Genomic DNA, 27947 nt, shown 5'->3' with positions numbered 1-27947 from the left:
TAGGAAGGCTACAGTTAAGGCAACTCCCAGCTCTCCAGGCACACACCTCCTCTGGAGTATAAACCCAATACTGTCTTGCACTGCACAGGGAACTAATTATATAGCGCAAGGTCATAAAAATTCGCCTCCCCCCTCAATGTGGAGAAGAACATGCAACAGTCTTTGCCCCTGAGTTATGATTCCCACACACTTCACTCCAACTCATTCATTTAGATAAAGCAAAAACAAATTTATTAACTACAAAAGATAGATTGTAAGTGATTACAAGTGATAGCAAACAGATGAAAGCAGATTACCTAGCAAATAAAAAATGCAAACTAAGCTTAACATACTAAATAGATTGGATAGGAGTAGCAGATTCTCACCCTAAGAGATGATACAAGCAGGCTGCAGATTCTTAAGGGGCAAGCTGCACTTGCTTTACAGCTTGGAATCCCCAGGTGTTTTATTCACAGGCTAGAAACCCCTTTAGCCTAGGTCCAGCACTTCTCCCAGTTCAGTCTTTGTTCTTTAGGTGCTTCCAGGAGTCTTCATTTGGTGTTCTTCACTTCCCACCCAAGATGTCACTCCCTGCCTTATATAAATTTTGCATATGGCGGGAACCCTTTGTTTCAAAGCTTGGTTCTCAGACCAGTCTGTGGAAAAACACTGACATCCCAAAATGGAATCTAGAGACATGTGGTCTGATCACATGTCCTTGTAGAGTCACGGAAGCCATTACTTGGAGGCTGTCTGTAGCCATCACAGGAAGGATTACCAGGTGGGAGATAAGCGTCTCCTAAGGCCTACTGTTTTTTGCTAGTGGCTCATTGCCCTGAATAAGCCCTTCCCCACCCACTATCTAGACTGAAAGCATCTTGTCTAGTGGGTGTTACCCAGGTGTAACTACATTTGAAATACAGTTATACAGTCAACATTCATACCTTCAGACAGAAAAATGATACATGCATACAAATAGGATAATCATATTCAGCAAATCATAACTTTTCCAATGCTCCTTCACATGACTTATCTTGTATAAAATACATTACAATTATGTCATAATCTATCACGGTGAAGAATATGGGGTGCAGTGTCCCACCCGACTCACCCTGTTCCAAGGCTTTCTGGATGTTGTGTACCACACTCACCACCCTGGTTTCTGAGTGCCTTCGTATTTAAACATGTGAAATAGAACTTCAGATCACTAATCACTCAAAGTCAAAGAGAAAAGGGGTACTTGTGGCACCTTAGCAGACTAACACGGCTGCTACTCTGAATCAAAGTCAAAGGCTGCTCTGTCAGTAATGGGTGGATTCTTAGACTGATGGCCCAAAACGTGAAGCTTTCCTAGATGTAAGCTTAGGCACTGGATCACCACCTCTGCCTGTGGAATAGAATTGCTTAGTCGCCTGTGGGCTGTAGTACTTTGGTTTAATTTTGGTCGTGGGGTTTGTTGCGTGGGTGTCGGGTAGTGGTGGTGGCCTGTGATAGATTAGGTCAAACTAGAAGATCTGATGGTCGCTTTTGGCTTTAAACTCTGTGGAAAAAAATAATGCCAAGAGAATTGATGATGTATCTTTTTTTGAGACACCTGTAAAGCTTAAAGAATGGACTGTTGGGAACAACCCTGCCCTAGTGGGGGAATGTGAATACTGTGGGGGCAGCTGTGGCACTGATTTCCTGGATGAACTACTACGACTTCTCTGTATCTAACTTAAGTTGATAATCACTAAAGAATTTGCCAGGTCATCTTGGAATGTAAATTAACACCTGAACTTTGAGAACTGAACAATGGCGAATGTGCAAATTCCCCTTCAACACAGTATGTACATGGACTACATGTGGTTGTAGCAGCCTCTTAGGACTTCCTTCTCAAACAGTTTTTTGAATCATGCAGATTGCAGCACAGTCACTCCCTCTGTGTCAGGATGTTCTTCCTTCTGTTCTGATGTTGAGAAGAGCAGCCTCTCTCAGGACCATTTCTTAAATTACTCAAACTAGAGTGTGCTAGACATGTTGAGGTTATGTGTTTTGAAGCTGCTGTATGCATACTGTGTCCATGAAAGGTGCTCATTTGAATCACTGCTGTTTTTCATGATTCTTGGGGCATCAGGACTTGGGAAGGGCATGGAATTGGGATTACTGGCTGTCTACAGGAAATTGAATAAGCAACTATGCAAACAGTCAGTTGTAAGCCTGATGTGTTGTACTTACTAGCCACCCCTTATCTATGTCATCCATGCTTTTACAGCGGCAGAAGTTCTCTAGCTCTGCTCCCATCAGCCATTGCTAACTCTCACAGGAGAGAGAATTCTTAATGATCCTGAGAGCTGGTCTTATTTGTCTCTCACATACTTCATCATGAAGCTGGGGGGAGAGGTAGATACGCTGGAAGGTAGGGTTAGCCAGAGTGACCTAGACAAATTGGAGGATTGGGACAAAAGAAATCTGATGAGGTTCAACAAGGACAAGTGCGGAGTCCTTCACTTAGGATGGAAGAATCCTATGCACTGCTACAGGCTGGGGACTGATTGGCTAAGTGGCAGTTCTGGAGAAAAGGACCTGGGGATTATAGTGGATGAGAAGCTAGATATGAGTCAACACTGTGCCCTTGTTGCCAAGAAGGCTAAAGGCATATTGGGCTGCATTAGTAGGCGCATTGCCAGCAGATGGAGGGAAGTGATTATTCCCCTCTATTCAGCACTCGTGAGGCCACATCTGGAGTACTGCGTCCATTTTTGGGTCCCCCCACTACAGAAAGGATGTGGACAAATTGGAAGGAGTCCAGTGGGGGGCAACGAAAATGATTAGGGGGCTGGAGCACATGATTTGTGAGGAGAGGCTGAGGGAACTGGGATTATTTAGTCAGCAGAAGAGAAGAATGAGGGGGGGGGGGATTTGATAGCTGCTTTCAAATACCTGAAAGGGGGTTCCAAAGAGGATGGATCTAGACTGTTTTCAGTGGTAGCAGATGACAGAACAAAGAGTAATGGTCTCAAGTTGCAGTGGGGGAGGTCTAGGTTGGATAGCAGGAAAAGCTATTTCACTAGGAGGGTGGTGAATGGGTTACCTAGGGAGGTGGTGGAATCTCCATCCTTAGAGCTTTTTAAGGCCCAGCTTGACAAAGTACTGGCTGGGATGATTTAGTTGGTGTTGGTCCTGCTTTGAGCCGGGGGTTGGACTAGATGATCTCCTGAGGTCTCTTCCAACCCATATCTTCTGATTCTAAAATGTAACCTGCCTAGAGCCACTGTCCCAATAGTCTGACTTCCTGAATTGACCCAGGGACTCTAAGGTTTGTCTTTAAGTTTCTGGATTGGACTGTCCAGGATTCTTCTGGAGAGGAAGGCTGGTTTTCTGGTAAAAGCCCTGGGCTGGGACTTGGGAGATCTGGGTTTAATTCCTGGTTCTGCCACACACTTTCTGTGGGTAGGTCATTTAATCTTTGTGCCTCAATTCCCCATCTCTAAAATGGGGATAATAGAACCTGTTGTCGGTCTTTATTTATGTTGTAAGGTGTCTCTTACTGTATGTATACATAACATGTAGCACAGTGGGAGCCTTGATTTCAGTTGGGGCTCCTATTTGCTGCTACAGTACAATTAATAATATGTATGTATCCTGGAAATGTAACTTGTGTAAAGTGATTTTCAGCATTCTCAATCTGTGGGATTACAGAGTCCCTCTCCCAAGTCACATTGGCACTGCACTTCTGGACAGAAGTCACAGCAAAGAAATGGGGCTGCTGGATAGTAATATTTGAATATGGAAAACAGCGAATGGCAGATGACTCACTCATAATATAACTCCTTGCATTCAACTGATGGCAGGTTTCTAAAATCTTGTTTCAAATAGCTTTTGATTCTACTTGCTATGTTGCCTGGTCTGTGACTGTAAGAGTTTTAATCTTTTTTGATTCAGTGAGACTCTATTCCTATTAATAAACATAGAACTTAAAGGAGAATGTGATCTCAGCAGGTCTGGAGAATTCTTGTTCTCTTGATGCATTACTCAGGAAAGAGAGCAGAGCTAAGCACTCATTGAAGGGATCCAGTCTGGAGACAAAGATTCAAACACTGGAGACAGCTGCTGCATCTTCTCAAATGAGAAAATGAGAGCTGACCCAAGAATGTTCACTGAAAACATTCTGCCCAGTGAGATAAGAGTGAAACTCAAGTATTGACACTGTTGATTGGTGCAACACTTAGCAGTGTGAGAGACCTGCTGACAAGTTCTGTGACTTTGCGACAGTATGATTTTTTGCACCTTCCTAGACTGAGCAAATACTAAAACCACCACATCTTTATGCTAAAACATTCCATGGCCAATATCAACGTACCTTGATTTTTCCTGTGGTTAAATCTGATGCTGACTTAAAGACTATTACATAACTGAAAGAGCCTGGTCCCTACCAGGGGGATGTGCCCTGCCTGTGGCTGACTGGAAGATTCGTGTGCTAGTGGGATGCCTTCTTCTAACCCATGAATCATATTCAGCCTTGAGGGTTCAAATTAAATTGGTCTGATACCTGAGATTCATGTAGGAAGCAAAGTAAAGGGTTACATCAGTGACCTAATATTGTACCTAAATTGAAGGGAAAGGCATATATTAGGGATAAGAATTGGGAGGGAAATCGGTCATGGCTGAGCCATAGGAAGGGAAAAGATGTGTGGGGTAATATAAGCCACGGGGAGGAGGCTACAATTTTTGCACGTGTGACCTGCTATCGAGTTCCTTTTTCTCTCCCAATAAAAAGGGTTTGGACTGATGTTTTGCCAGTGGTGGGAAGTGGTTGCGGAGGTGGAGCCTGAAATCTAGAGCTGGGGTGATTTATCAGCTTGTGAGTAAAGAGGGTAGTGGTTCCTACTAGGGCGTGCTCTGTCTCTGTGTGTTTGTGTGGTTGAGTGTGTCTGTCTGTTTCTCCCTCTCTCTTGGTGCCTCACTCACAGGCCCTGCCATGAATTTTCTCTGACCCCTTGGGGCCATTCCCACATGCTGCTTTGATGTGTGTGCCCAGAGCTTGAATGACAAGGAAGTTTTAGTGGTGGCAACGGGAAACGAAGAGAAAAGGGCAGGGCTTTGAACTAAAAGGGCTTTGAGCTCTGAGATGTTGTGCTTAGTTATCTCCTTCAGAATGTTAATTATTCACCACTATAATTGGGCGGGAGGGGAAAAAGAGAGAGGGGAGGTTATTAAAAAATTCCAACACTAACACGCTACAAAAACCTCATTTTCCAAGTCACAGCTGCCATGAAAAGGATGTTGTGTGTAAAGGGGCTTGTGTGTGAGGAGGGGCCGGACGGGGGACTCCTTTCTAAGCCACCCCTTCCAAATAGTGGGATCCCTTCAGACGAATGCAGTGGAGACATCAAAGCTCTCACAAGAGTTTTCTCTGGGGTTTCTTAACCATGTCTGGTACTTTTTAATTACATTTACGGAGAGCTGCCTTTGTGACTGGAGCAGGCAAGCTTTGGTCTTGCTGATTGGCAAAGGAAATGTTAAAAGGTCTAATAAATAATGTTTCCTGCTGCTAAAATGTCAATTTGAGGATGTACAAATTCCTGGCTGCTAGGAGGGAGCTCAGACTTAGTGGATGGGGGTGTCTCTAATCCTGGATGTTACATGCTGGCACCAGTACCATCACTGTGTGCTCATGTCTCCCAGTCCAGAGAGCTGTAAGATCACATTCTCATTTCAAGTTTGTGGACAGGAAAATAGGTGATGCCATTTCATTTTCCCAGAAGTTAATAATTGTATTTAATATTTATACTAGGTAGCATTCAGATGTTCCAGTCAGGATCAGGGGCCCTTTGAGCTCAGTGCTGTATATGCATAGGAATACAGGAATTGCCACATTGGATTAGACCCATAGTCCATCTTGCCCACATCTCATCTCTGATAATGGCCAGCATTTGAGGCTTCAAAGGAAGGTTCAAGAAATCCCACAGCAGGCAGATGTGGGATAATCTGTCCTGCTCACTTCTCTTTCCAGATCATTACTAAATATTTTAAACACTACAGTCCTAGTACAGACCCCTAAGGCTCCTGCTGTTCACCTTTTGCCATGATGGAAACTGACCATTTAATCCTACTCTGTTTCCCGTCTCTTAGCCAGTTTTTGTTCCATGACAATACCTTGCCTCTCACTCTGCAACAACTGGGTTTCTTTATTAGCCTTTTATGATGGACTTTGTCAAAGGTCTTTTGAAAGTTTGACTAAATTACGTCAAACAGTTCTCCTTTATTCACAACAAAGAATTCTAACGGATTAGTAAAGTATGATTTTTCTTTTGAAGAATCCATGCTTGTTAGACCATATCATGTGATCTTCCAGGTGTTTTATGTTTCTATTTGTAATGAGCATTTTGACCAATTTGCCAGAAACAGAGGTAAGTCTTTACTGATCTGTAATTCCCCAGATGACCCCAGAGCCCTTTTTAAATAGAGGTACAACATTGTAATAGTAGCTATATTTAATAGGCCAGTTAATATTTTTGATAGTAGCTCATTCTTCAGAATGAGAACTTGAAAACTTCCTGGAGAACTCCTGGATGGACCATCTGTACCTGGTGATTTATTGCTTTTTAATTTGTTTTCTCCAGCGCCTAGGCTTCTGCTACCTCAGCTCTGAGAGCACTTCATCTGTATTACCAGGAAAGATCAGGTGTCAGATAAGAACTTCCTCAGCACCCTTAGTGGTGAAGACTGATGCAAATAAATTTTGCTTCTCAGCCAATTTCTTTATTTTTCTTAATCGCTCTTTTTAACCCCTGGTGATCCACCAGACCCACCACTTCTTTTGGAAGTTTCCTGCTTCTGATATACTTCATGTAATTCCTTGATGTTTATTTTTGTCCCTTTAGCTGTTTGCTCTTTTAATTCAAGTCTAGTCCTTCAAATTTACTTCTCACACATCCTTTGTTATTGGCTTCACTAAGATTAGTTTTCCAAATCTGAAGGATCACTGTTTGGCTTGAATAACCTCTTACTATTTACCAGGCTGACTGACTGCTTGCCTTTCTGCTTCCCTTTTTGCTCAGTGGTATGTATGCCTTCTGAGACTCCGTTGTTTTCTTAAGTGACATCCATGCCGAATCTAGGGATTTTACTTGCTTTGCTTTTAAGTTTAGGGCCTTTTTGATCAATGCCATGAGTTTGAGATCTTCCTTTCTGAAATTTAGTGTCACTGTTTTAGTTTTTGGTACCTTATTCCCTCCCCCCCCCCCCCCAATCTTGAATTTAATTATAATATGGTCACTGTTACTGAGAGCCTCATCCTCTGTTACTAATTGAACCAGATGCTGCATGTTACTTAGGCCTAGGCCTAAGTTGAGAATAGCTTTTCCTCTTGTGTGCTTTAGAACTAGCTGTTCCAATAAGCTTTCCTTTGATATGTAGAGAAATTGCTTCTCTACAGTTTGTCCTACTGTGACATTTGACCAGGTAGTGGAACATACAGTAAATATAATTCTCGCCCCAAAGAGTTTGCTATCTAAATGACATGACACGAGTTGAGCATTAAAGACCATGGAAGGAGGGGAGGAGGAAGACGAAGTTGAAGATATTATCTGAATGTATACTTTGCAGGCTACCTAGGTGTGTGTTTTTTGTTTAATAAATGAAGAGGTGATGAGTAAATTACTAACAGGTCAGTAATTAATGAAATTCTGGATGATACAGAGAACCTGAATAGGGAAGTGTTGGTTACCCCTTCACAATACACACAAACCAGGGGTCACTCATTCAAATTAATAGGTGGCAGGTTTAAAACAAACATAAGGAAATTTCTTCAAACAATGCACAGTCAACCTGTGGAACTTGTTGCCAGGGGATGATGTGAAGGTATAAAAGTATATACTGGATTAAAGAATTATGTAAATTTTTGGAGGATAGGTCCATCAATGGCTATTAGCCAAGATGGTCAGGGACACAGAGGGGATTCAGCCTCAGATCTCTGGGCCATTCTCAGAAGAGGTAGGTAGATTCTGACTATCTCCCCATTCCTGTGGCCAGACTTTGCATTGCAGTAGTGTTCTTCCATCATGGCTCTTTACACAAAGATATTTCATGATACGATATTACGAATTGGTTGTAAAGGTAACTGCATAGAGGTAGTATACTTAGACTTGTAAGGCATTTGACATACTACCGCACAACAGTCTCGTTAAAAAATTAGCAACATACAGTATCAATAAAGCACATGTTAAATGGATTAAGAACTGGCTAACTGACAGATATAAAAAAATAGCTCACTGAATGGGGGAGTTTCTAGTGGGGTTCTGCAAGGATCAGTTCTCTGCCCCAGTGCTATTCAACATTTTCACTGATGATCTGAAAATAATTATAAAATCACTGCTGATTAAAATTTGCGGATGACACAAAGATTGACAGAATTGTAAATGACAGGCCAGTCATACAAATATATCTGGATCACTTGGTAAGCTGGGCCCATTCAAGCGAAATGTGTTGAATACAGCTACATGCAAGGTCAGACATTGTAGGAATAAAGAATGCAGAGCATGCCTACAGAATAGGGGCTGTATCTTGGAAAGCAATGACTCTAAAAAGGATTTAGGAGTCATAGTGGACTAAAAACTGAACATGAACTCCCAATGTGATGCTGTGGCAAAAAGGGACTAATGCAGTCCTTGGGTGTATAAACTGGGGATTAGTGAGTGGGAGTAAGAAGGTGATTTTACCTCTGCTTCTGGCATTGGTGAGACTGATGCTGGAATATTGTATCCAGTTCTAGTGTCCACTTTTTAAAAGGACAGAGAAACTTTGGAGAGAGGACAAAAAAGAGCGACAAATAATTTGAGGGCTGGAGAAAATGTCTTACAGGGAGAGACTTGCAGAGCTCAATTGGTTTACCTTATCAAAAAGAAGATTGAGAGGTGACTTGATTAGTATAAGAATACCATCTCAGGGAGAAAATACCAGGTGCTAACTAAAGAGCTCCTTCATGTACCAAAGAAAGGTAGGACAATGGTTGGAAGCTGAAGCCAGACTAGATTAGAAGTAAAACAGATTTTTACCAGTGAATGATTAACTACTGGAACAAACTACCAAGGGAAGTGATGGATTCTCCCTCTCTTGCAGTCTTCAAATGAAAACTGGATGCCTTTCTGGAAGAGATGTTTTAGTCAGACAAGTTATTTGGTTCACTACGGGGTAACTGGGTGAAATTGTCTGGCCTATGATATATAGCACGTCAGACTATATGAGCCAAAGGTCCCGTCTGGCCCTAATATCTACGAATCTGAAAACATTGCTCCTTGTCCGTCTGTGGCTAATAGGACAGTACTGTAATCACTTGCTCCCCACAACTTGACCGGGATGCATTATTTTCACATCACACCCAACTTTCTTTAAAAAAAACAAAACAAAAAACAAAGTCTGTGTTTGTATAGCACTCTGTAGGTAAAATTCACTAAGGCTAAGCATTCTCTAGTATGATTGGCAGCTTCTCCAAATGAGATGCAAACCTAGAATAGCAGGGTGGAGGACGGTAGGCCTGGCTTGTGGAGCAGGACTAAAATAGCAAGGGAGACTTGAAGGGTGCACTGTGGTGGAACTATATGGTGGTGACTTGCACAGGACTAGCCCCCACACTGATTAGCTCAGGTCAGCACTGCTAGTTCCTCAGTTTCATCATAGCTGGTCTCTGTAGCAGACTTTAAGACAACTTCTTTGACTTGCATTAATGGAACATTGATCCCCAGCCTCTTCAGGCAGGCAGTGCCAGTATGACCTGTCCAAAGCAGGGAACCGAAGAACATTTCAGGTTCCCTCCAGGAGAGGAAAGGGGCAGCTGTTAGCAACAGTGAAACCAGAATCTGAAGCCAGAGATGTTCTAGTGTTCTCAAGGAGGGAAGGAAGAGCTGGTGACCCTAGTAATGCAGACTGTGCGAGAGAGTGGGGCATGATGCAGGCTTGGTGGTGGGGTGATGCCCACAAGATGGCTATTCTGCACATGCCAATGGGATGGTATAAACATGGGGTGGAGCATGGCCCCTGGGGAAACTGCTTCCCACAGGGAGTCAGGAACTCTCTGAACGAAGCTGAAAATCACTGAGAGTAGCAGATTCCAGGGGCTGTCACTGAATGCCACCTAGGCTCCTCAAATATGACTGTGTAGATGATACCCAATACCCTGAAAATTGGCTTGCCCATCCTGCTTGCATTTGCTTTTATTTTAAACTGGGCTCCAGAAGATGCAGCCAGGACATAGCTGGCAAAAAAGCGTCTGAGCTGCTGTCATGTTCAGTTTCAGCCCTCCTGCAACTCATACAGTTGCATTTATGTTAAGGGGCTTTGCTGCCCACAGCAGGGATTGGTGCTTTGGGGGTGGAGAGGGTTGATGAGCAAATACCCATGTTTTCATGGCTGCAGTGCCTTTGCCCTGGGTTGGGGAAGAGATTGGGCTTCCCTTAGAGAGATGTATGTAATGTCCGAGGCTGGCTGGCTGTGACAACCCTGCAGTTTGCCCTGTCCCCGTCTCATCCATCTCTTTTCCCTTTGCTTCAGGCTAACCTCTTCCCAGCGTCTGTCATTCACTTTGGATCTGAGGAGCGCAGAGGTGAGTTCTCTCTTTCTCTCTCCAGCTGGCTCCTCAGCTGCTGTATTTTAGCCAGATTAATCGTGTCCGTGGCTTCAGAATTGTTCCAACAAGAGATCTCAAACAAAGCTGGGAGTGGCTCAGGTATTGGGGTATTAGATGGCTCAGGTATTTGGGGGTGGAATATGGAGCCTTGCATGGGCAGCACTGGTTTGTGTTCAGTCTAAGGTTGGAATGAGTGTAAATCATTAATCTCCTTGGTTGAGTGAAATGAGCTGGGGTGCAGTAGCTCTGTGCAATTCCTAGCAGACAATTCCCCACAATTAGCACTAATTAGCTCCTTTTGTTAGCAGAGAGACTTGTGAATCCTGGAGAGAGAACTTCCCAGAGGTGGTACTTCCAGCTCAGGGTTGAGTGGCATTGGTAGGAGAAGGGATGAGGTTTATGTGAATCTTGCATTGCCATTACCTCTGCCCCTACTGTGAATCACTAAGGGTATGTCTACCCTGGAAACTTCAAAGCGCTGCCACGGGAACGCTCCCATGGCAGCGCTTTGAAGTGCGAGTGTGGTCGCGCTTGAGCGCTGGGAGAGAGATCTCCCAGTGCTCCTGATAATCCACCTCCATGAGGGGATTAGCTCCGAGCACTGGGAACCTGTCTACACTAGTGCTTTAAAGCGCTCAGACTTGGTGCATTCCGGGGGATGATTTTTCACACCCCTGAGCCAGCAAGTTAAATTGTTATGAAATGTAAGTGTAGACAAGCCCTAAGGCCTTGTCTAGACTAGCTTTGTTCTATTTCAAAGTTGATTGCCAGTTAATGCAAGTTAACTAACATAATTGTAAATGTAAATCAGGAAGCATTTCTTATGAGATTTATTAGGCTATGGAGTAGGCACAGTAGACAAACATGGAGTGGTGGTCTCTGAAGGAAGTGTGGAAATCCCATTGCTTTAAAATTAAACAAGACAAAGAACAAGAAATTGTACTGTAGGGACCAACCTGTTGTGACTTCCTGTGGAGATGGACAGTCTCTGATTCTCTGGCATAGTTGTAGTGCTGTTAATATTAGTGTTTGCTTCTCTAAGAGGTGTAAAGGGAGTTCTGGGTCCAGAGAACATAACCTCTGAGATGCAGAGATCAAGTGCCTGAAAACCAAAGTTTTGAGGGATGGATTAGAAATGGCAAAGAATAATCAGAACATTGAAGTTCGGCAGGAATTAGCATCCCTTGAGAGGGTCACTATCACCCAGTGGCTAACAATGTTGGCTATTGTATTGGGAAAAGGCAGAAACTCACTGAAGCACACAAAGGGGGATTAGCTGGAGCTATGTGGTTCTGAGGTGCTGCAGTAACAGTGTCTACAGGTTGGCTGATGATACTGTCTTAACAAATGTATGTGTTTGGGTTTGTTTTACAGATTGTTACTTGAGACCAGAACTGCTGGAGTCCACAGTGTCCCTTTCCACAGCTGACTTGCTAGTAGCCAGGTAGGGACTGCGAGTAAAGCTACTGAATGTGAGTGGGCATTTGTGGGAAGGGAAGGGTGGAATCAACACCTCTCCTGCTGGAGAGGAGCAGAACCTACAGGCACCAGAAAAAAACTCCCCTGCTCTCAGGCTCATTTACAACTTTGCAGCTTGGTGAACCCTGCTCAAATGGAGAGGCATGTCTGTTGCTAAATCTGGCAGGAGCTGGAAGATCTGCTTACAGACTGGTATGTGCCCTAAAGCCTTTGCTTCTGGGGTGAAGATTAACCTTTTGAGGCCTGGGCCTGATGAATCACTGGGCTGGGGTATGTGGAGACCAGTGTGAAAATCTTGCTTTCATTCTGCTTTCTTGTTTCTCTTCTCAGAGGCTTGTCCAAATCACTAGTCCCTTGTGCTCCGCCAGCTTCAGAAACAGCTGTTCCACCCCCAGTTGGGCTAGAGGAGACAGATGGGAAAAGAACTGCAGAGAACCCAGAACCAGCAGGAGCCTCTGAAGCTTCACAGCCAGTGAGAAGCCCCCCTGAAAAAGTACCAAAGTGGCTGAAGCTGCCAGGTATCATCTGGGATCAGAGGGAGAGCTTTCCCTCCCTGCTCTGTGGAAGCTGCCTCTGCAGAGCCTCACTGCAGGAATCAACTGCCATGACTTGTGATCCCAGAACTATTCAGTTTAATAGCTGATGGGCATGATGTGGATCTGATGTCCCAATTGCGATAAGAAAAGGCCCCGAACCTCTGTAAAAGCTATTTGGTTGTTTCCGTGTGCTGGCACAGTTGATCTCAGAACCATCCCCTTTGTCTCGATTGTGCAGTCTTGCTAAAATTCTATCATTAATACTTCATTGTTGGTGCTTATTGCTATGGAGTGGTGGCAATCGCTCTGTAATTAAGATTGCAACCGAGTTTCTATCACAATCCACAGTATCAATCTCTGTGTCAAAATGGTAGGTTAGATCTGGGACATGATGTGAATTGGAAGAGAGGTTCTTGAATTATGCTCACACAAAATGGGTCAGCAAAGTTCAAAAAGACCATCTAACATTTTTGTAGCCAACCCCCTCCTCTCCTCTCCTTCCAAAAAACCCCAAAGCAGAGCTAAAATCTCTGGCTGAGATCTGATGATAGCTTTTGAAATTAAAATTTTATCATTTGATTCTGGCAGGTGCTCCAGCAAACTTAAAGTAGGGCATCAAGTAACTGGAAATATCAAATCTGTGGTTTAGTCCATTTGCCCCCATATGGCTGAACTGCTTTAGAATGATGCTGGGATTTTGATGCAGGGTACATGGGAGTCTTCAGAAGCAGTATATGCATGATGCATTCCCATGCTGGGTAAAGAACCTTTCTCAGTCCTATGGGGAATATTTGGTTAAAGTCTGTAGTGCAAGAAGTGAAGATGTTAATCACCTGTCCTGCCTGCCAGAGATCTACAGTGTTGAGAGGGCTGTGAGCAGCCAAGTAGGAGTGGATAGCAGTGTGTCTGGCAGTGGAGGGGTAGCCATATCTGCCCTGGAAGTCACACGGTTGTTGTAGGCTCCCCTGTTCAGTTCTCACTAAGCTCTGAGCTAAAGTGCTATAACTATACTGCCTGGGTACAGCTGGAGCGGGGAGCCCAGTGTGTTCAGGGCCTCAGCTAGGTCGTTACATGATTGGGCGAGTATGTAGGACAAGCCCCTGTGACCCTGGTAGGGTTTGGAGAAGCAGCCCTCACCCTTTCTCTCTAACAGGATTCCAATAAGAGCTATAAGCCCCTCCTTATGTTTTCTTTTTGCAGCTGGGAAGAGATGAAACATCCCAGGTGCTGGGCCTGCAAGATTACTTGGCTGGACTGAGAAGCAGCAGAATCAATAGCACTTCTTTCCATTTGAACTGCTACAAAGTTTGTAATAAACCATTGCTGGTCCTGGAGAGACGTGAACAACATGATTTATTTCTTAAAAAAATAAAATAGAATAGCTGTTTTATGTTGCTACTTCTATCTTGTTGTGAGCAGACAAAGCCCCAGGTGTTGTAAGACCATCTGCCTGGCAATAGAAGCAGGGCCAGAAGGAGAAACTGCATGCATGTAATCTGAAAGGAGCAGGTAGAGAGAATTCTTCCTAGCCATCCCTTGACTGCTGACTTTGCTTCTATAGGTGTTTGACACTCAAGCCTTCTCTCTAATTTCTGTCTTCGGAGGTTACCTGAAGCAGCGTGGCTGCTCAGCTGCCTGGAACAAGATCTTAGTGCTGGAATCAGCTTCATAATTTCACGTACAGCTGTAAAGTGCTGCCCAGAACTGGGCTGGTCCCTATGGTGTGGCAGTGGCTACTTGCTGCTGGTAGTCCTGCAGGAGCGTTTAGATAACTCACAATTTACTGAGTGGCTTTTGTTGAGAACTTCCTGGTTCATTGTACTTGTCTGTTTTCCACTGGTGGAGTCTTGTTAATGAAAAATGCAGGTATCTATTAATGACATGCCTATGGAATATGCCTCTGGACTAAGCTGTTTTATTTCCATTACACATAATTAACTACTCCTCTAATGAGAGCAAAAATCCAGTGAAAGGTCTCTTCATTTGACTCTCCATCTGCTGATTTATTTGGCTTTGATGTTGCCTGCAGTGGACTTGCTGTGGGTTTGCAGTATGGGTACAGTAAGGAACGATGCTCTGCCTCACCCATATGCAGTGTTGGGATGTGAGTTAAGGTTTAGAAATGTGCCTGCCATAGAGATGAGGTCTGTAGTGCCACAATATCCAGGCTGCTGTATTTTATTTGAAGTTTTTTTTTCATAGTCCAGTAATTCCAGTTGGACAGAGTTACTGTGTTATGGTAATAATTCTCACCATTTGTTTTCCCTGAACAGACTTTTTTCCTTGAACTATGTGTGTGTCTGCACAATTTGTAGATGTAATAAAGCAGAGTGGCCACAGGCGGCCTTTTTGTTGGGGTCTTTGATAATGTGTTTCTTCCCCACTGTTCTGTTTCTTTATCAGTTCACAGGAACCTGCTCCCTATTCATTGGGCCTGACATCCCCCCCACCTTTTTTTTCCCCCCCAACAAAGCAAAACTGAGTTTTGTACCATCTGAATGAACTTCAAAGTGGCTGAAAGGGGCACCCAGAGTTCCTGGCACTTGTCATTGTCTCCCAGACTGGCCAACATTTCCCTTCAGGTCTAATTACTTCCACATGCTCCCAAATGCTTTGATGAACATCAGAGGGAGGGGGAGCAATGAAAGAAAGGTAGAAGAGGAAAAAGGAAACTCAAAGCTGAGGGAGCAGGCTGTAAGGGAGAGAAGATTGATTTCTTACGTGATACCCAAACATGAACAGACGGGATGTGTGTGCTGCAGCCTCTGGCACTGGGGAATTGACTATTTGCTGCTCTAAATAGTAAATGTTCTTATAGAAAACAACCGCTCACCCAGGCATGTGAGTAGTTGCACAAGTGAGACAAACTAATCCTTTTCATGCCAGTGGAATCTTGCTGTAATCTAACTTAATTCTAAGATTGTTACTTTGGGATTAACCCTGGGATGGAAGAGTTTAATAACAGAATCCATCTTTTCTGTCCAGGTGCTTGGTGAATTTCCTTCCAACTGTGCCCTATCCTAGAGCTGCTTCTGCTTTGCTGTTTCCTCTGGGACTGTGCTGATGGCTGGGAGTTGCTCTTTCACATTTCCTCATGGAATAGTCCATCTTAATCAATATGCTGTGTGTACGGTGAGATGGGCTGAGGGACAGAGCTGCTTCACATGACATATACATTTGGGACCAGGGAGCTACTGCATGCTGTTTCTGCATGGGTAGCATGTATGAGCCAATGTTGCTTGACCCATCCACCAGTAGAATGGATAACAGAAGCTCCTATCAGCCAAGCTTCTATCACCACTTGTCCCTTGTGATTTCACTGATCCTCCTTTATCTCTTCTAGAGACTACAGCCATGATCAAATGCTACTACTGGGCTTGCACATGGCAGCAATTCCCTGAGACATGCCTTACTGCTAGTTAGAAAGTGCTTTGATAGGACACTTTGCTCTGTAATAGTGTTCTGTATATTCCTCTTGAAATACTAAAGGTTTCTCCATTTTCCCCTTCTACCAGCAATAATGAGCTGGTCTTGGGGCATAACTGGGTTATGGGTTAATAACTGATGGGGTGAGAGGCTACAGCTGCTAGCCTAATCTGGGGTATGGTGTGTGTGTGCTTCAGAGAGGAAGTTTAACTGCTGCTTTACCAAGTTTAGGGACACTAAAGTCCTGGCACAATTTCTGTTTAACTGCAGGTGAGCAACAGCCACAGGAGCAGTGCTGGGTTTAATTGGATTCCCAGAGTGAACTTTCTAATCATTTTAAAATCAAGATAACTCTTGCTTCTCCAATTACACTGTGACTATTGGGCTGTGCCACTGGGAAGCAGGTGGCACTCAACTTCTGGGTTGTAGGAGCCAGCCTTCATACTGCTAATTATGCACATTACCTCATTCAGCTAATTCTTCTCTGCCTAAGCTTGTCTGCTGAACAGACTGTGCCCTGTGCAAACTGTGCCTCATCAGTGAGATGGTGAAAGGCTGCCCCCTTCAACAGTTACCAAATAAACCAACCCTCTGTTCATGGAGCGGTTGGTTAATGCTGGCAGCCACCAGTTACACACCTCCACTTCTGCAGTTATCTTTAGCCTCTTTCACCCAAGGAAGTAGACTTATAGAACAGCTGTCTGTTTCTTGCTGGCTCATGGAATTGACATCACAGGGCAATGTGTGCTAGCAGGCACCCTTGCTGGATCTTTAACATGCAGTTTCTATAGAAGGAGCAAGAAAAGCAACAGGTGGGCAAGGTAAGTGCTCTCTGGAAAAAAACAGCTCGACCCTGAGACAATCTTACGCACTGACAACTGCAGGCTTTCCAGCAGGGCAATCACAATGAGAAGTCCTTGTTCCCAATGCTCAGTACCTGAGTGATGCATGAATTACTTACCATCTGATGACTTAGATAAGCATCATTTGATCTGACCTCTACTAGTAATCTTTTCATAAATCCTCAAACTGCCTGGTGCTTGTAGAACTGTGATCTGCAGACCTTGATCAACACAAACAAGGCAACAAAAGTTTCCCCTTTCATATCACCAGTGGTCATAGCCTGAAAGGGAGAGAGCAGTGCTACTGGCTCATCCACTCCTTGCCTGCTACCCGTGGCAGCTGGGAAATCTCTACCACTTTTCACAAAGGACCCCACAAAGAAGAGAATAAGCAACTGGAAAGCTAGTTCTCAGACATGTTGGTGTCAGCTGCTTCTGCAGCAGCAAGCCTAATATTCCCCAACAAAGCCAGGTTCAGCAGTGTAGGTCCTGCCTACATGTGTAAGGTTTCTTATTTCACAGCTTCCCTCTCCCCTGCTGGCAAAGGGGACATGCTGTCCCATGATGTGGGATTCTCACACATGCTGTTTGTTATTCTGTCCCTTTTTAAGAGTTTTCCTTTCGGCCTGTGAAGATTTAGAGAAGAGGGTGGGGGAAGCTGAGCAAGTCTTTGAAGCAACTTGACTTTCGATGATTAATTGCAGTGAAAAGCCTGAGCCAGGGAGACTTATTTTTGATTTATTGATGTTTCTTTGTGAGAACAAATTTATAGCAGAGGGAAGCAGCTTCTGAGAAGAATATCAAACAGTTAAAAGGTTCTAAGCACTCTTTGATGTCACTGCCCTGGAGGAATGCTGGAAAGTATTGGGGGAGAGGCACTGTTTATTTATAAAATAAAAATCAGGTACCTGCTTTTGGCACAGCCCTTCAGCTGAGCTCCTGTTTAAACTACTCAGACAGCCATGGAATTGGACTTTAAACTCCTGCCATAGCAGCCTCCTGAGGTGATGAGTACCCACAGCTAGAGGAAGGTTTCCAGCCACTCACTCTTTCCACACAGACTGGCACCTGTTTCTCTCTCTGGTGGAGAAAGTAGCACTGCTCTGGCCATGCTATTCATTCTGGGCTGTAAACTGCTACTGCAGGAGCAGGATGGGACCCAGCTTTTGAGGGCAAGATGCCCTGCTATAGTCATTTGGTCTACAACAATCAAAATGAGAATGGCATCTTACTCTGCAGTTGCTGAGGGCTTGCTCTGCTCAGATGAGAGGGGTGAGGAAGCAGCAGTTACTGCAGCAAGATGGCAAGGGCATAGTGAAGCAACAACAATGCCCATCCCCGTAGCTAAACAGGATGCCAGTCCAGACATTCAGTATCAGATTAACTCCCAGATCAGGACTTTCTCCTCTTAGCAGCTGATGCATCCCTTTCTGCTTGATCAGGCCTCTAAAAATCCAGAAGCTGTAAGAAGAGAGCAGCAGTTGCTTTAGTTCTCATAACAGTAAGAGGCAGTTCCAAGCTAGTCATTAACACATCTGTGGGGTCCCCAGCAGTGGTGTAAGGATATTACTAACTAGTCAAACATGAAGGAAGGGGATTAAGAGGCCTGTGCCCACATCCTTTTCCTGTGAGCCGGGAAAGCGGGACTGTACTTCACATACCAGCTGCGGCAGCACTTTCTCCACGTGTTCGATATCCACCCTGTCCAGGTCCTCGGCCTGAGCCTGCCGTGCTCCGCGGGCTGCAGCTTCTGCGACACACATGCAAGATAAGGCTCACAAGTAGGTGTGGAAAGGGAAGTCCTAAGCTAACAGGGCTGGATTTTAGGGTGCAGTTACAGAACCACAGGGTAAAAGGGAAGCACTTTCTCAAGATCCCTCTTGGTTTTAGCATCCCAGTCTTGTGTAAAATGGAGTCTTTCATAGCATTACACAACCACAGCTGAGAAGATAGCTGGCTCCTCTCCATTCACCACTCTTCACTCACACTGGCTTGTGCTGTTGCACTAGGGAGTGGCACCTAACAAGCAGAAAGGCCATTCCACAGGCAGAGTAGGTATAATAACCTAGCAGTGAGGTCCCTGCAACTTGACAGAACAGGCTCGTTTCCTTACACTGTCCTGCCACAGAAGCCTGGATATGCTAATCAGACTACCCCAAGGAAGAGCAGCTCTATGGAAGATTGCCTTTCCTGGAGGCAAGTTTTAGAAAAGCTCCACCAAAGCACAAGCAAAGTGCCTTGCCAGAACTGCCACAACTTTTCTAATTGACCCAGATCTATGACCACAAGTACTGAGAATAAAAGGGCAGCTCCTAAGCACTTACCTCGAACAAATACGTTCAGCATTTCTGCCATTAGCAGCAAAGCATCATTGCTGACTAGGGGAAAAGGAAAGTGGCGTTATCAGAAGACGTGCTACAGAAGGAGGCAGGATGGGCACAAGCTTAGGGAATTAACCTAGAACTTAAGGCCTGGGTTCAAGTCCCTGCTCCACCACAAGCTTCCCTTCTGCCCCTGGGCAAATCCCTTGAGTGAATTAAACTAAACCACTTTAATTCTGACTGAGTATTCACATATGGTGTGGGTTTGCAGACACTGTGCTTGCATTTCCCACTCTCAGAAAGCCAGGCTGGGGAGGGACTATCCAGTGGGAAAGGTAACTGCTGGTGGTATCTTTCAGGAAGCAGGTAGGAGAGCTACAGAAAGAGGTGGCTAGGCTGAGGAGCATCCGTGCCCACGAGGAATACATTGAGAGTATTCATACAGAGACGTCAAAGGCTGAGGAAACTATCCAGCTAGAGAGGACTAGAGTGTGCCCTTGTTGCCAAGAAGGCGAACGGCATTTTGGGTTGTATAAGTAGGAGCATTGCCAGCAGATTGAGGGACGTGATAATTCCCCTCTATTCGGCATTGCTGAGACCTCAGCTGGAGTACTGTGTCCAGTTTTGGGCCCCACACTACAAGGATGTGGAAATATTGGAAAGAGTCCAGCAGAGGGCAACGAAAATGATTAGGGGGCTGGAGCACGACTTATGAGACCGAGGGACCTGGGATTATTTAGTCTGCAGAAGAGAAGAATATGGGCGGATTTGATAGCTGCTTTCAAGTACCCGAAAGGGGGTTCCAAAGAGGATGGATCTGCACTGTTCTCAGCGGTAGCAGATGACAGAACAAGGAGTAATGGTCTCAAGTTGCAGTGGGGGAGGTTTAGGTTGGATATTTGGAAAAACTTTTTCACTAGGAAGGTAGTAAAGCACTGGAATGGGTTACGTAGGGAGGTGGTGGAATCTCCTTCCTTAGAGGTTTTTAAGGCCAGGCTTGACAAACCTCTGGCTGGGATGATTTAGTTGGGGTTGGTCCTGCTTTGAGCAGGGGGTGAGACTAGATGACCTCCTGAGGTCCCTTCCAACCTTGATATTTTACGACTGCTGTCATGCCACCAGGGAAGAAGGACATGGCTGTCACAGGGAGCACACTGGCTGCTAGTTACTTCTGGCAGCAGGCCGTGCTCCACCCACCCACCATAGCGATGAAGAACCGTTATGCTGCTCTGCCAACGAGCCATGAGGAATCAACCCTGGAGAAGGAGGAGAAGCCGTGCACCCCTAAGGCTGGTAGGATCCCAGCCACCGCTCCCAGGAAGAAATGTAGTTTAGTGGTGGTTGGTGACTCTTCTGAGGGGGACAGAGGCGCCAATCTGTTGGCCTGACATGACATCCCAGGAGGCATGCTGCCTGCCAGGGGCCTGTATCTGAGACATTATGGAACGATTGTTGAGGATCATCTGGCCCTCTGACTACTACCCCCTGCTACTCATCCATGTGGACACTAATGATACCGCGAGGTATGACCCTGAGCAGACCAGAAGTGACTACAGGGCTCTGGGAGAAGGGTGAAGGAGTTGGGAGCACAGGTGCTGTTCTCTTCGATCCTTCTGGTCAAGGGTAGGGCCTAGGCAGAGACAGATCCATCCTAGAAATGAATGCCTGGCTGCGAAGACGGTGTCGCCAGGAGGGCTTCGACTTCCTTGACCACTGGATGCTGTTCTGGAAAGAAGGACTGCTAAGCAGAGAAGGGGTCCATCTAGTGAGGAGGGGGAAAAGCATCTTTGGATACAGACTGGCTAACCTCATGAGGAGGGCTTTAAACTAGGTTTGATGGGGGCGGGTGATAAAAGCCCACAAGTAAGTCCAAAACACGGAGAATTGGGAGAAAAGTCAGAATCTGGGGTGAGCATGGGCTGTCATAACAGGGATAAGAGACAGACAAGAGAACATAAGGGGGAAATCAAATCAGTATCTTAGATGTCTGTATACTATTGCGAGAAGTATGGGAAATAAGCAGGAAGAAATTGAAAGGCTAGTTAATAAACAGAACTATGACATATTTGGCATCACAGTGGTGGGTCTATACGCATGGCTGGAATGCAGTATGGGTATAGAAGGGTACAGCTTGCTCAGGAAGGACAGGCAGGGGGAAAAAGGGAGGTGGTGTTGCCTTATATATTAAAAATGTACACATTGGACCAAGGTTAAGATGGAAATAGGAGACAGACTTGTTGAAAGTCTCTGGGTAAGGATGAAGGGAGTAAAAAAGAAGGGTGATGTCATAGTAAGGGTCTACTACAGACCACCTAACCAGAAAGAAGAGGTGAATGAGGCTTTTTTAGAACAAATAAAATCATCCAACGCACAGGACTTGGTGGTGATGGGGGACTTCAGCTACCCAGACATCTGTTGGGAAAATAACACAGCAGGGCACTGATTATCCAACAAGTTCTTGAAATGTATTGGAGACAATCTGTTAGTTCAGAAGATGGAGAAGCTGTTAATTTTGATTAAGAGGGAGGGACTGGTTGAGAATTTTAAAGTAGAAGGCAGCAAAGGTGAAAGTGATCATGAAATGGTAGACTTCATGATTCTAATGAATGGTAGGAGGGAGAACAGCTCAAAGATAATGGGAGAACAGCTCAATAAAGATAATGGATTAAGGCAGACTTTAGCAAAGTCAGGGAATTGGTAGGTAAGATCTCATGGGAAGCAAGTCTAAGGAGAAAAACAGTTCAAGAGAGTTGGAAGTTTTCAAAGAGACGTTATTAAGGGCACAAAAGCAAACTATCCCACTGCATAGGAAAGATAGAGTATGGTAAGAGACCACCCTGACTTTTTCAGAGCATTGAAGATCTGGTTCGCGAATCCACCAAGAAGTGGAAACTAGGTCAAATTACACAGGATGAATATAAACAAACACACACACAAGCACATAAGGACAAAATTAGAAAGGCCAAGACACAAAACAAGATTAAACTACAGGAGAACCTCAGAGTTACAAACTGACTAGTCAACCACACACCGCATTTGGAAGTGGAAGTATCAATCAGGCAGCAGCGGAGAAAAAAAATAAAAGTACAGTACTGTGTTAAGCGTAAACTACTACAAAAATAAGGGAAAGTTTAAAAAAAGATTTGACAAGGTAAAGAAACTATTTCTCTGGTTGTTTCATTTAAATTAAGATGGCTAAAAGTAGCATTTTTATTCTGCATAGTAAAGTTTCAAAGTTGTATTAAGTCAATGTTCAGTTGTAAAGTTTTGAAAGAGCCACCGTAACCTTTTGTTCAGAGTTACGGTCAATCTCCATTCCCGAGGTGTTTGTAACTCTGAGGTTCTACTATAGCTAGAGACAAAGGTTAACAAGAAAACATTCTATAAATACATTAGAAGCAAGAGGAAGAGCAAGGACAGGGTAGGCCTGTTGTTCAATGAGGGGAGAAAAATAACAGAGAATGTGGAAATGGCAGAAGTGTTAAATGACTTTTTGTTTTCACCACAAAGGTTAGTAGCGATTGGATATCTAACATAGTGAATGCCAGTGAGAATGAGGTAGAATCAAAGGCTAAAATAGGGAAAGAACAAGTTACAAATTACTTAGACAACTTAGATGTCTTCAAGTTACAAGGGCCTGATTAAAAACATCCTAGAGAATACTCAAGGAGCTGACTGAGGAGGTATCTGAGCCATTAGCAATTAATCTTTGAAAAGTCATGGAAGACAGAAGAGATTCCAGAGGACTGGAAAAGGGAAATAAGGACAACTTGGGGAATTACAGACCAGTCAGCTTAACTTCAGTACCTGAAACAATAATAGAGCAAATAATCAAGCAAGCAATTTGCAAACACCTAGAAGATAATAAAGTGATAAGTAACAGTCAGCATGGCTTTGTCAAGAAAAAAATCATGTCAAACCAACCTAATAGCTTTCTTTGATGGGTAACAAGCTTTGTGGATGGGGGGGGGGAGTGGTAGATGTGGTATATCTTTACTTTAATACCTATGGCTTTGATACTTTCTCATAAACAAACTAGGGAAATACAACCTAGATGGAGCTACTATAAGGTTGGTGCCATCTTCTGTTGGTGAGAGAGACAATGGTTTGGAAAACCATTCCCAGAGTAGTTATGAGTGGTTCACAGTCAAGCTGGATGGGCATATTGAGTGGGGTCCTGCAGGGATCAGTTCTGGGTCCAGTTCTGTTCAATATCTTCATCAAATTATTTAGATAATGGCATAAAGTAGACTTATAAAGTTCGTGGACAATAGCAAGCTGGGAGGGGTTGCAAGTACTTTGGAGGACAGGATTAAAATTCAAAATGATCTGGACAAACTGGAGAAATGGTCTGAAGAAAATAGGATGAAATTCAATAAGAAAAAATGCAAAGTACTCCACTTAGGAAGGAACAATCAGTTGCACACATACAAAATGGGAAATGACTGCCTAGGAAGGAGTACTGCAGAAAGAGCTTTAGCTCAAGCTAAACATGAGTCAACAGTGTAATACTGTTGCAAAAAAAGCAAACATTATTCTAGGATGTATTAGCAGGAGTGCTGTAAACAAGACACGAGAAGTAATTCTTCCATTTTACTCTGCGCAGATTAGGCCTCAACTGGAGTATTGTGTCCAGTTCTGGAAAATATAGACAAAGTCCAAAGAAGAGCAATAAAATTGATTAAAGGTCTAGAAAATATAACCTGTGAGGGAAGATTGAAAAAATTGGGTTTCTTTAGTCTAGAGAAGAGAAGACAGAAGGACATAACAGTTTTCAAGTACATAAAAGATTGTTACAAGGAGGACAGGACAAGAAGTAATGGGTTTAAATTGCAGCACGGGCAGTTTAGGTTGGACATTAGGAAAAAATTCTTAACTGTCAAGGTGGTTAAGCACTGGAATAAGCTGTCCAGGCAGAATGTGGAATCTCTACCATTGGAGATTTTTAAGAGCAGGTTCGACAAACACCTGTCAGGGATGGTCTAGATAATAGATTAGTCCTGCTGTGAGTTCAGTGGACTGGATTAGATGACCTCTTGCGGTCCCTTCCAAGCCTAAGATTCTATGGCTTTAATCCAGTTTAACTAATGCACTTTAAATTCACACCTTTCATTAGTCAGTCTTAATTTTCCTAAGTGTTCCCATGTAGACAAGCCCTTAGTCTCTCTGGGTCTTAATTCCTTAACAGCACTTCCCTACCTCGAGGATAAATACATTAAAGATGCTCAGATTCTATGGCAATGGGGGCCAGATTAGTGCTTTCGACCAGTGGTTCTCAAACTTTTTTTTTCCTCCCACGGACCACCTGAAAATCGCTGAGGGTCTCGGTGGACCACTTAATGATCTTTCCAAATGTTGTTTGTACTGTTAGCTAACTATTGTAAAGCGCTTTGGATAAAAGTGTTATATAAAAAACTAAATAATAAATGTGTTTTTGTTCTACAAATAAAAGCACGCAACTCATATTTTAATATCAGTAGTCTCTCCCCCACCATGGCAGCCCCCAAGCTGGGCTGGGAAGGAGGGAATTCTCTCCCCAGCAGCCGCAGCCCTGAAGCTGGAGAAAGTCACCTCTTTCTCTGGCGCCGCAGTCTTGCACGGCCCAAATTCCCCCTACTCCCTCTTTCCCCCAAGGCCACCACCTCACCTTACATGTGCGTCTTCTCCAGGGTCCAGGCACCTAATTAGTAGAGCCACACCAGTGCGGCTCCACTAATTAGGTGGGCAGCCCTTCATTTTCTCATAAGTGCACACCATAGAAGGAAAAAGAAAAGGAGTACTTGTGGCACCTTAGAGACTAACCAATTTATTTGAGCATAAGCTTTCGTGAGCTACAGCTCACTTCATCGGATGCATCCAATGAAGTGAGCTATAGCTCACGAAAGCTTATGCTCAGATAAATTGGTTAGTCTCTAAGGTGCCACAAGTACTCCTTTTCTTTTTGCGAATACAGACTAACACGGCTGTTACTCTGAAACCTGTCACCATAGAAGGAACTATCCGCGGACCACCTGAACGGAGCTCGCGGACCACAGTTGGAGAACCTCTGCCTTAGACAGCATGTACATGCACGGGATAAGTGTTTGCCTTGCAGAAACTGCCAACACTACAGCACGTACATCCAGGGAACAAGTGTTTGCCCATTTAAACCGAGAACCAACACAGAGCCAGGGTGGCTTCCTGGTCACCTCTGGTATTCCTGAATTTCAGAAGAGCTCTGTGTGGCTCGAAATCTTGTCTCTCTCACCAACAGAAGATGGTCCAATAAAAGATATGACCACACCCACCTTGTGTCTCTAACACCCTACACAGCTACAACTACACTATGTACTATTGGCAACTAGGTAATTTTCAGTAGGAATCTAGCTCTCTGCAGAGAGAGTATAGGAGAAGCACTTACCTCGAGTTTTGTCATCTTTGAAGTGGAGATGAAGTATTTTGTTCACAGTCTCCTGCATGAAAAGGGAACATGATATAGAACTGGTGAGTAAGAAACAAGTTAAGCTCCTTTCCCTGCCTTTCCTGGCCATAAACTGTATAAACAGTCCTGTCCTCCCCTACCCCACAATTGGAGGAAATCCCCAGCCACTTCTAAGGCAGTACTTGTCTCTATCTGTGTTTTTCTTCCCACCCCTTTGTCTTGTCTACTACTTAGGCTGCAAGCTCAAGTGTAAAAGGGATTGTCTCTCACTAAGCATCTGTACAGTACCAAGCAGATAGGACCCAGGCCTTGTCTGGGCTTCTAGGTGCTACCACAATACAAATAAATAGATATTTAAATCCCTTATTCCTGCACATTATGTTTTTGGAGAGAAGGACTTTCCTTTTCTGATCAGCGCATGAGAATCAGTGGTTGGAAACATTTGCTTACACATACACACACATCCCCTCAAGTGTTTCTATTCCTAACAGAAAGAAAAGGAGTACTTGTGGCACCTTAGAGACTAACAAATTTATTTGAGCATAAGCTTTCGTGAGCTACAGCTCACTTCATCGGATGCATGCAGTGGAAGTGAGCTGTAGCTCACGAAAGCTTATGTTCAAATAAATTTGTTAGTTTCTAAGGTGCCACAAGTACTCCTTTTCTTTTTGTGAATACAGATTAACATGGCTGCTACTCTGAAACCTATTCCTAACAGGCGGCAAGATGTAAAAATTTAAATCGACATGAATGCTTCATGTCTCTGAAATCTGCCATTCTCAGCTTCTAATGACACAAAGCTGTGGTTTCTATCTGTAAGGTTTCATCTTGATAAAAATCTTAAACACTTTTCCCCTTTATCTGCACCTTAGGCTACTTTCATGGAAACAGTTCTGCATTATTCTTCACAGTGAGTCAGTTAAGTCAATGTCAGATTCTCAGTGCTACCATGGTTGGTTTGCACCTACGACAAGGGATTTAGAAACTCCAGTGCAACCTTTTCAGTTAGGTTTAAGGTAAATCTTAAAAGTTGTTGTAAAGTCTAAGTTTAGGGATAGGCTGTAGTTATCCATCTCCCTCAAACGATCCCTGCTCTGTCAGATTGCTTTTGGGAGACCAGGCCACAACTGAACACACCAGGCACCAAACCTTAGGCAATAACTCTGGGTGCAGTTTTTGGCAGAGAAAGTTAAAGGGGGGCAAGAAGTTGATGAGGTTGAGGCAGGGAAAGAGATTTGCATATCATCTGCACAGACACATTAAACAAAATTGAACTCACAAATGAACTGATCAAAGACAGCAAGAAGGAAGGACCTGCAGAAGCCACAAGGAGAGAGGACTATCACCACCAGTGAAAAGTCAGTGGGTAGGTCAAAACGAAACTACACGTGCAGCACAAAAAGCCACACCTAGAGCTCAAGGTCCTGCTGCTAGCCTACCAGGCCTGCCAGAACCTAGCAGCCTTGACTGGCTGATAGAGCATCGCAGCTGAGAGCACCAAAGGGAGTGAGATGAAGGCAGGGGGGACAGCAGCCCACTGACCAGAAGGGAGAACAGAAATGGCTCTTCTGTGAGGCGACGATGAGGGGACAGGGCTAAGCAGGAGGTCTCAGGTTTCAGAGTCGCAGCCGTGCCTACGGCTTTGTGAAGGGGGCCAGGGTGGGAGCTGGCGGAAGGTGGAGGATCTGGAGCTGCTGTTCACAGGCTGGGGCCCCAGAGAAGCGCTGACCGTCTGCTCCGGCCCGTGCCCACCTGGTGCCAGAGCCGGCGGGTGGCGAACAGCGCGCGCCCGGCAGGGACAGGCGGGAGGGGCGAGCCGGTTGGGGGAAACCGGCCGCTGCCGTGAGCGGGAGGGCCTGGGGGTCGCCGGCAGCGGGGCGGAGGCGGGACGGGGCGCCCGGGGACTAGGAGAGGGAGCCTCCCACGGCGGCGCCCGCCCGCGCGGGGTTTGAGGCGGGGCGGGGCGGCCCCTGCCGCACAGCGCGGGAAGCGCGCGCCAGCTCACAGAGCGCGGGCCCGCTGCGCCACGGGGGGCGGGCGGTGGCGCGCTCCAGGCTGGACCCGAGAGCGCCGGGCCGGGCCGGTGGTTAGCGCGGGGCACCTCGTACAGCCCGGGGCGGCCGCGCACCTTCCTGAAGCCGCTCGCGCTCTCCGCCCGCTTCTCCATCCTGCAGCGACCCCGTGGGGGGGCGGGCCGCCTGCTGCGCGCGGCATCATGGGAGCTGTAGTCCCGCAGCGGAACCCGCCCCCGGACGTGAGTCGCTGGTGTTTCCGGGCTCAGTCGCATCTGCGGTGCATGCTGGGAGCCGTGGTTCGCGCTGCCTCGCCCCGGGCAGT

At 45.1% G+C, this 27947-nt stretch overlaps 2 protein-coding genes across 18 annotated transcripts in view; one reads left to right on the top strand and one right to left on the bottom strand.

The window, feature by feature from the left end:
- Window positions 1-14956, top strand: part of ASPSCR1 (ASPSCR1 tether for SLC2A4, UBX domain containing) — an 86770-nt gene extending 71814 nt beyond the window's left edge. For 12 of the 15 annotated variants that reach the window (XM_037913796.2, XM_043528393.1, XM_043528390.1 and 9 more), the window contains 4 exons: window positions 10510-10561; window positions 11960-12029; window positions 12395-12582; window positions 13801-14956. In XM_037913796.2, coding sequence (XP_037769724.2) covers window positions 10510-10561; window positions 11960-12029; window positions 12395-12582; window positions 13801-13814 — 324 coding nt within the window. In that variant the 3' untranslated portion in view covers window positions 13815-14956. Of the gene's footprint in view, window positions 1-10509; window positions 10562-11959; window positions 12030-12394; window positions 12583-13800 lie in introns of those variants that run through there. The other 3 variants (XR_006285797.1, XM_043528397.1, XM_043528392.1) reach the window with 2 other exon arrangements.
- CENPX (centromere protein X) lies at window positions 1308-27912 on the bottom strand. Of its 3 annotated transcripts, none has more exons than XM_043528398.1 (6): window positions 27712-27897; window positions 25590-25641; window positions 19193-19246; window positions 18530-18618; window positions 11542-11687; window positions 1308-1519 (listed from the first exon to the last, which is right to left on the bottom strand). In XM_043528398.1, exons 1-6 carry the CDS (start codon window positions 27895-27897, stop codon window positions 1513-1515), a joined length of 534 nt encoding a protein of 177 aa, XP_043384333.1. In that variant the 3' UTR covers window positions 1308-1512. The 3 variants fall into 3 exon arrangements, with proteins under 3 accessions (XP_043384333.1, XP_037769730.1, XP_037769731.1); XM_037913802.2 differs by having other exon boundaries at window positions 27739-27897; XM_037913803.1 differs by lacking the exons at window positions 1308-1519; window positions 11542-11687 and adding an exon at window positions 17586-18329 and having other exon boundaries at window positions 27739-27912.
- Window positions 27913-27947: the final 35 nt, after the last annotated feature.

This window comes from Chelonia mydas, chromosome 14 (genome assembly GCF_015237465.2).
Source record: "Chelonia mydas isolate rCheMyd1 chromosome 14, rCheMyd1.pri.v2, whole genome shotgun sequence".
Classification (NCBI taxonomy): domain Eukaryota; kingdom Metazoa; phylum Chordata; order Testudines; family Cheloniidae; genus Chelonia; species Chelonia mydas.
The sequence above is the reverse complement of the archived record's forward strand: the minus strand, read 5'-3'. Positions and strand labels throughout refer to the sequence as shown.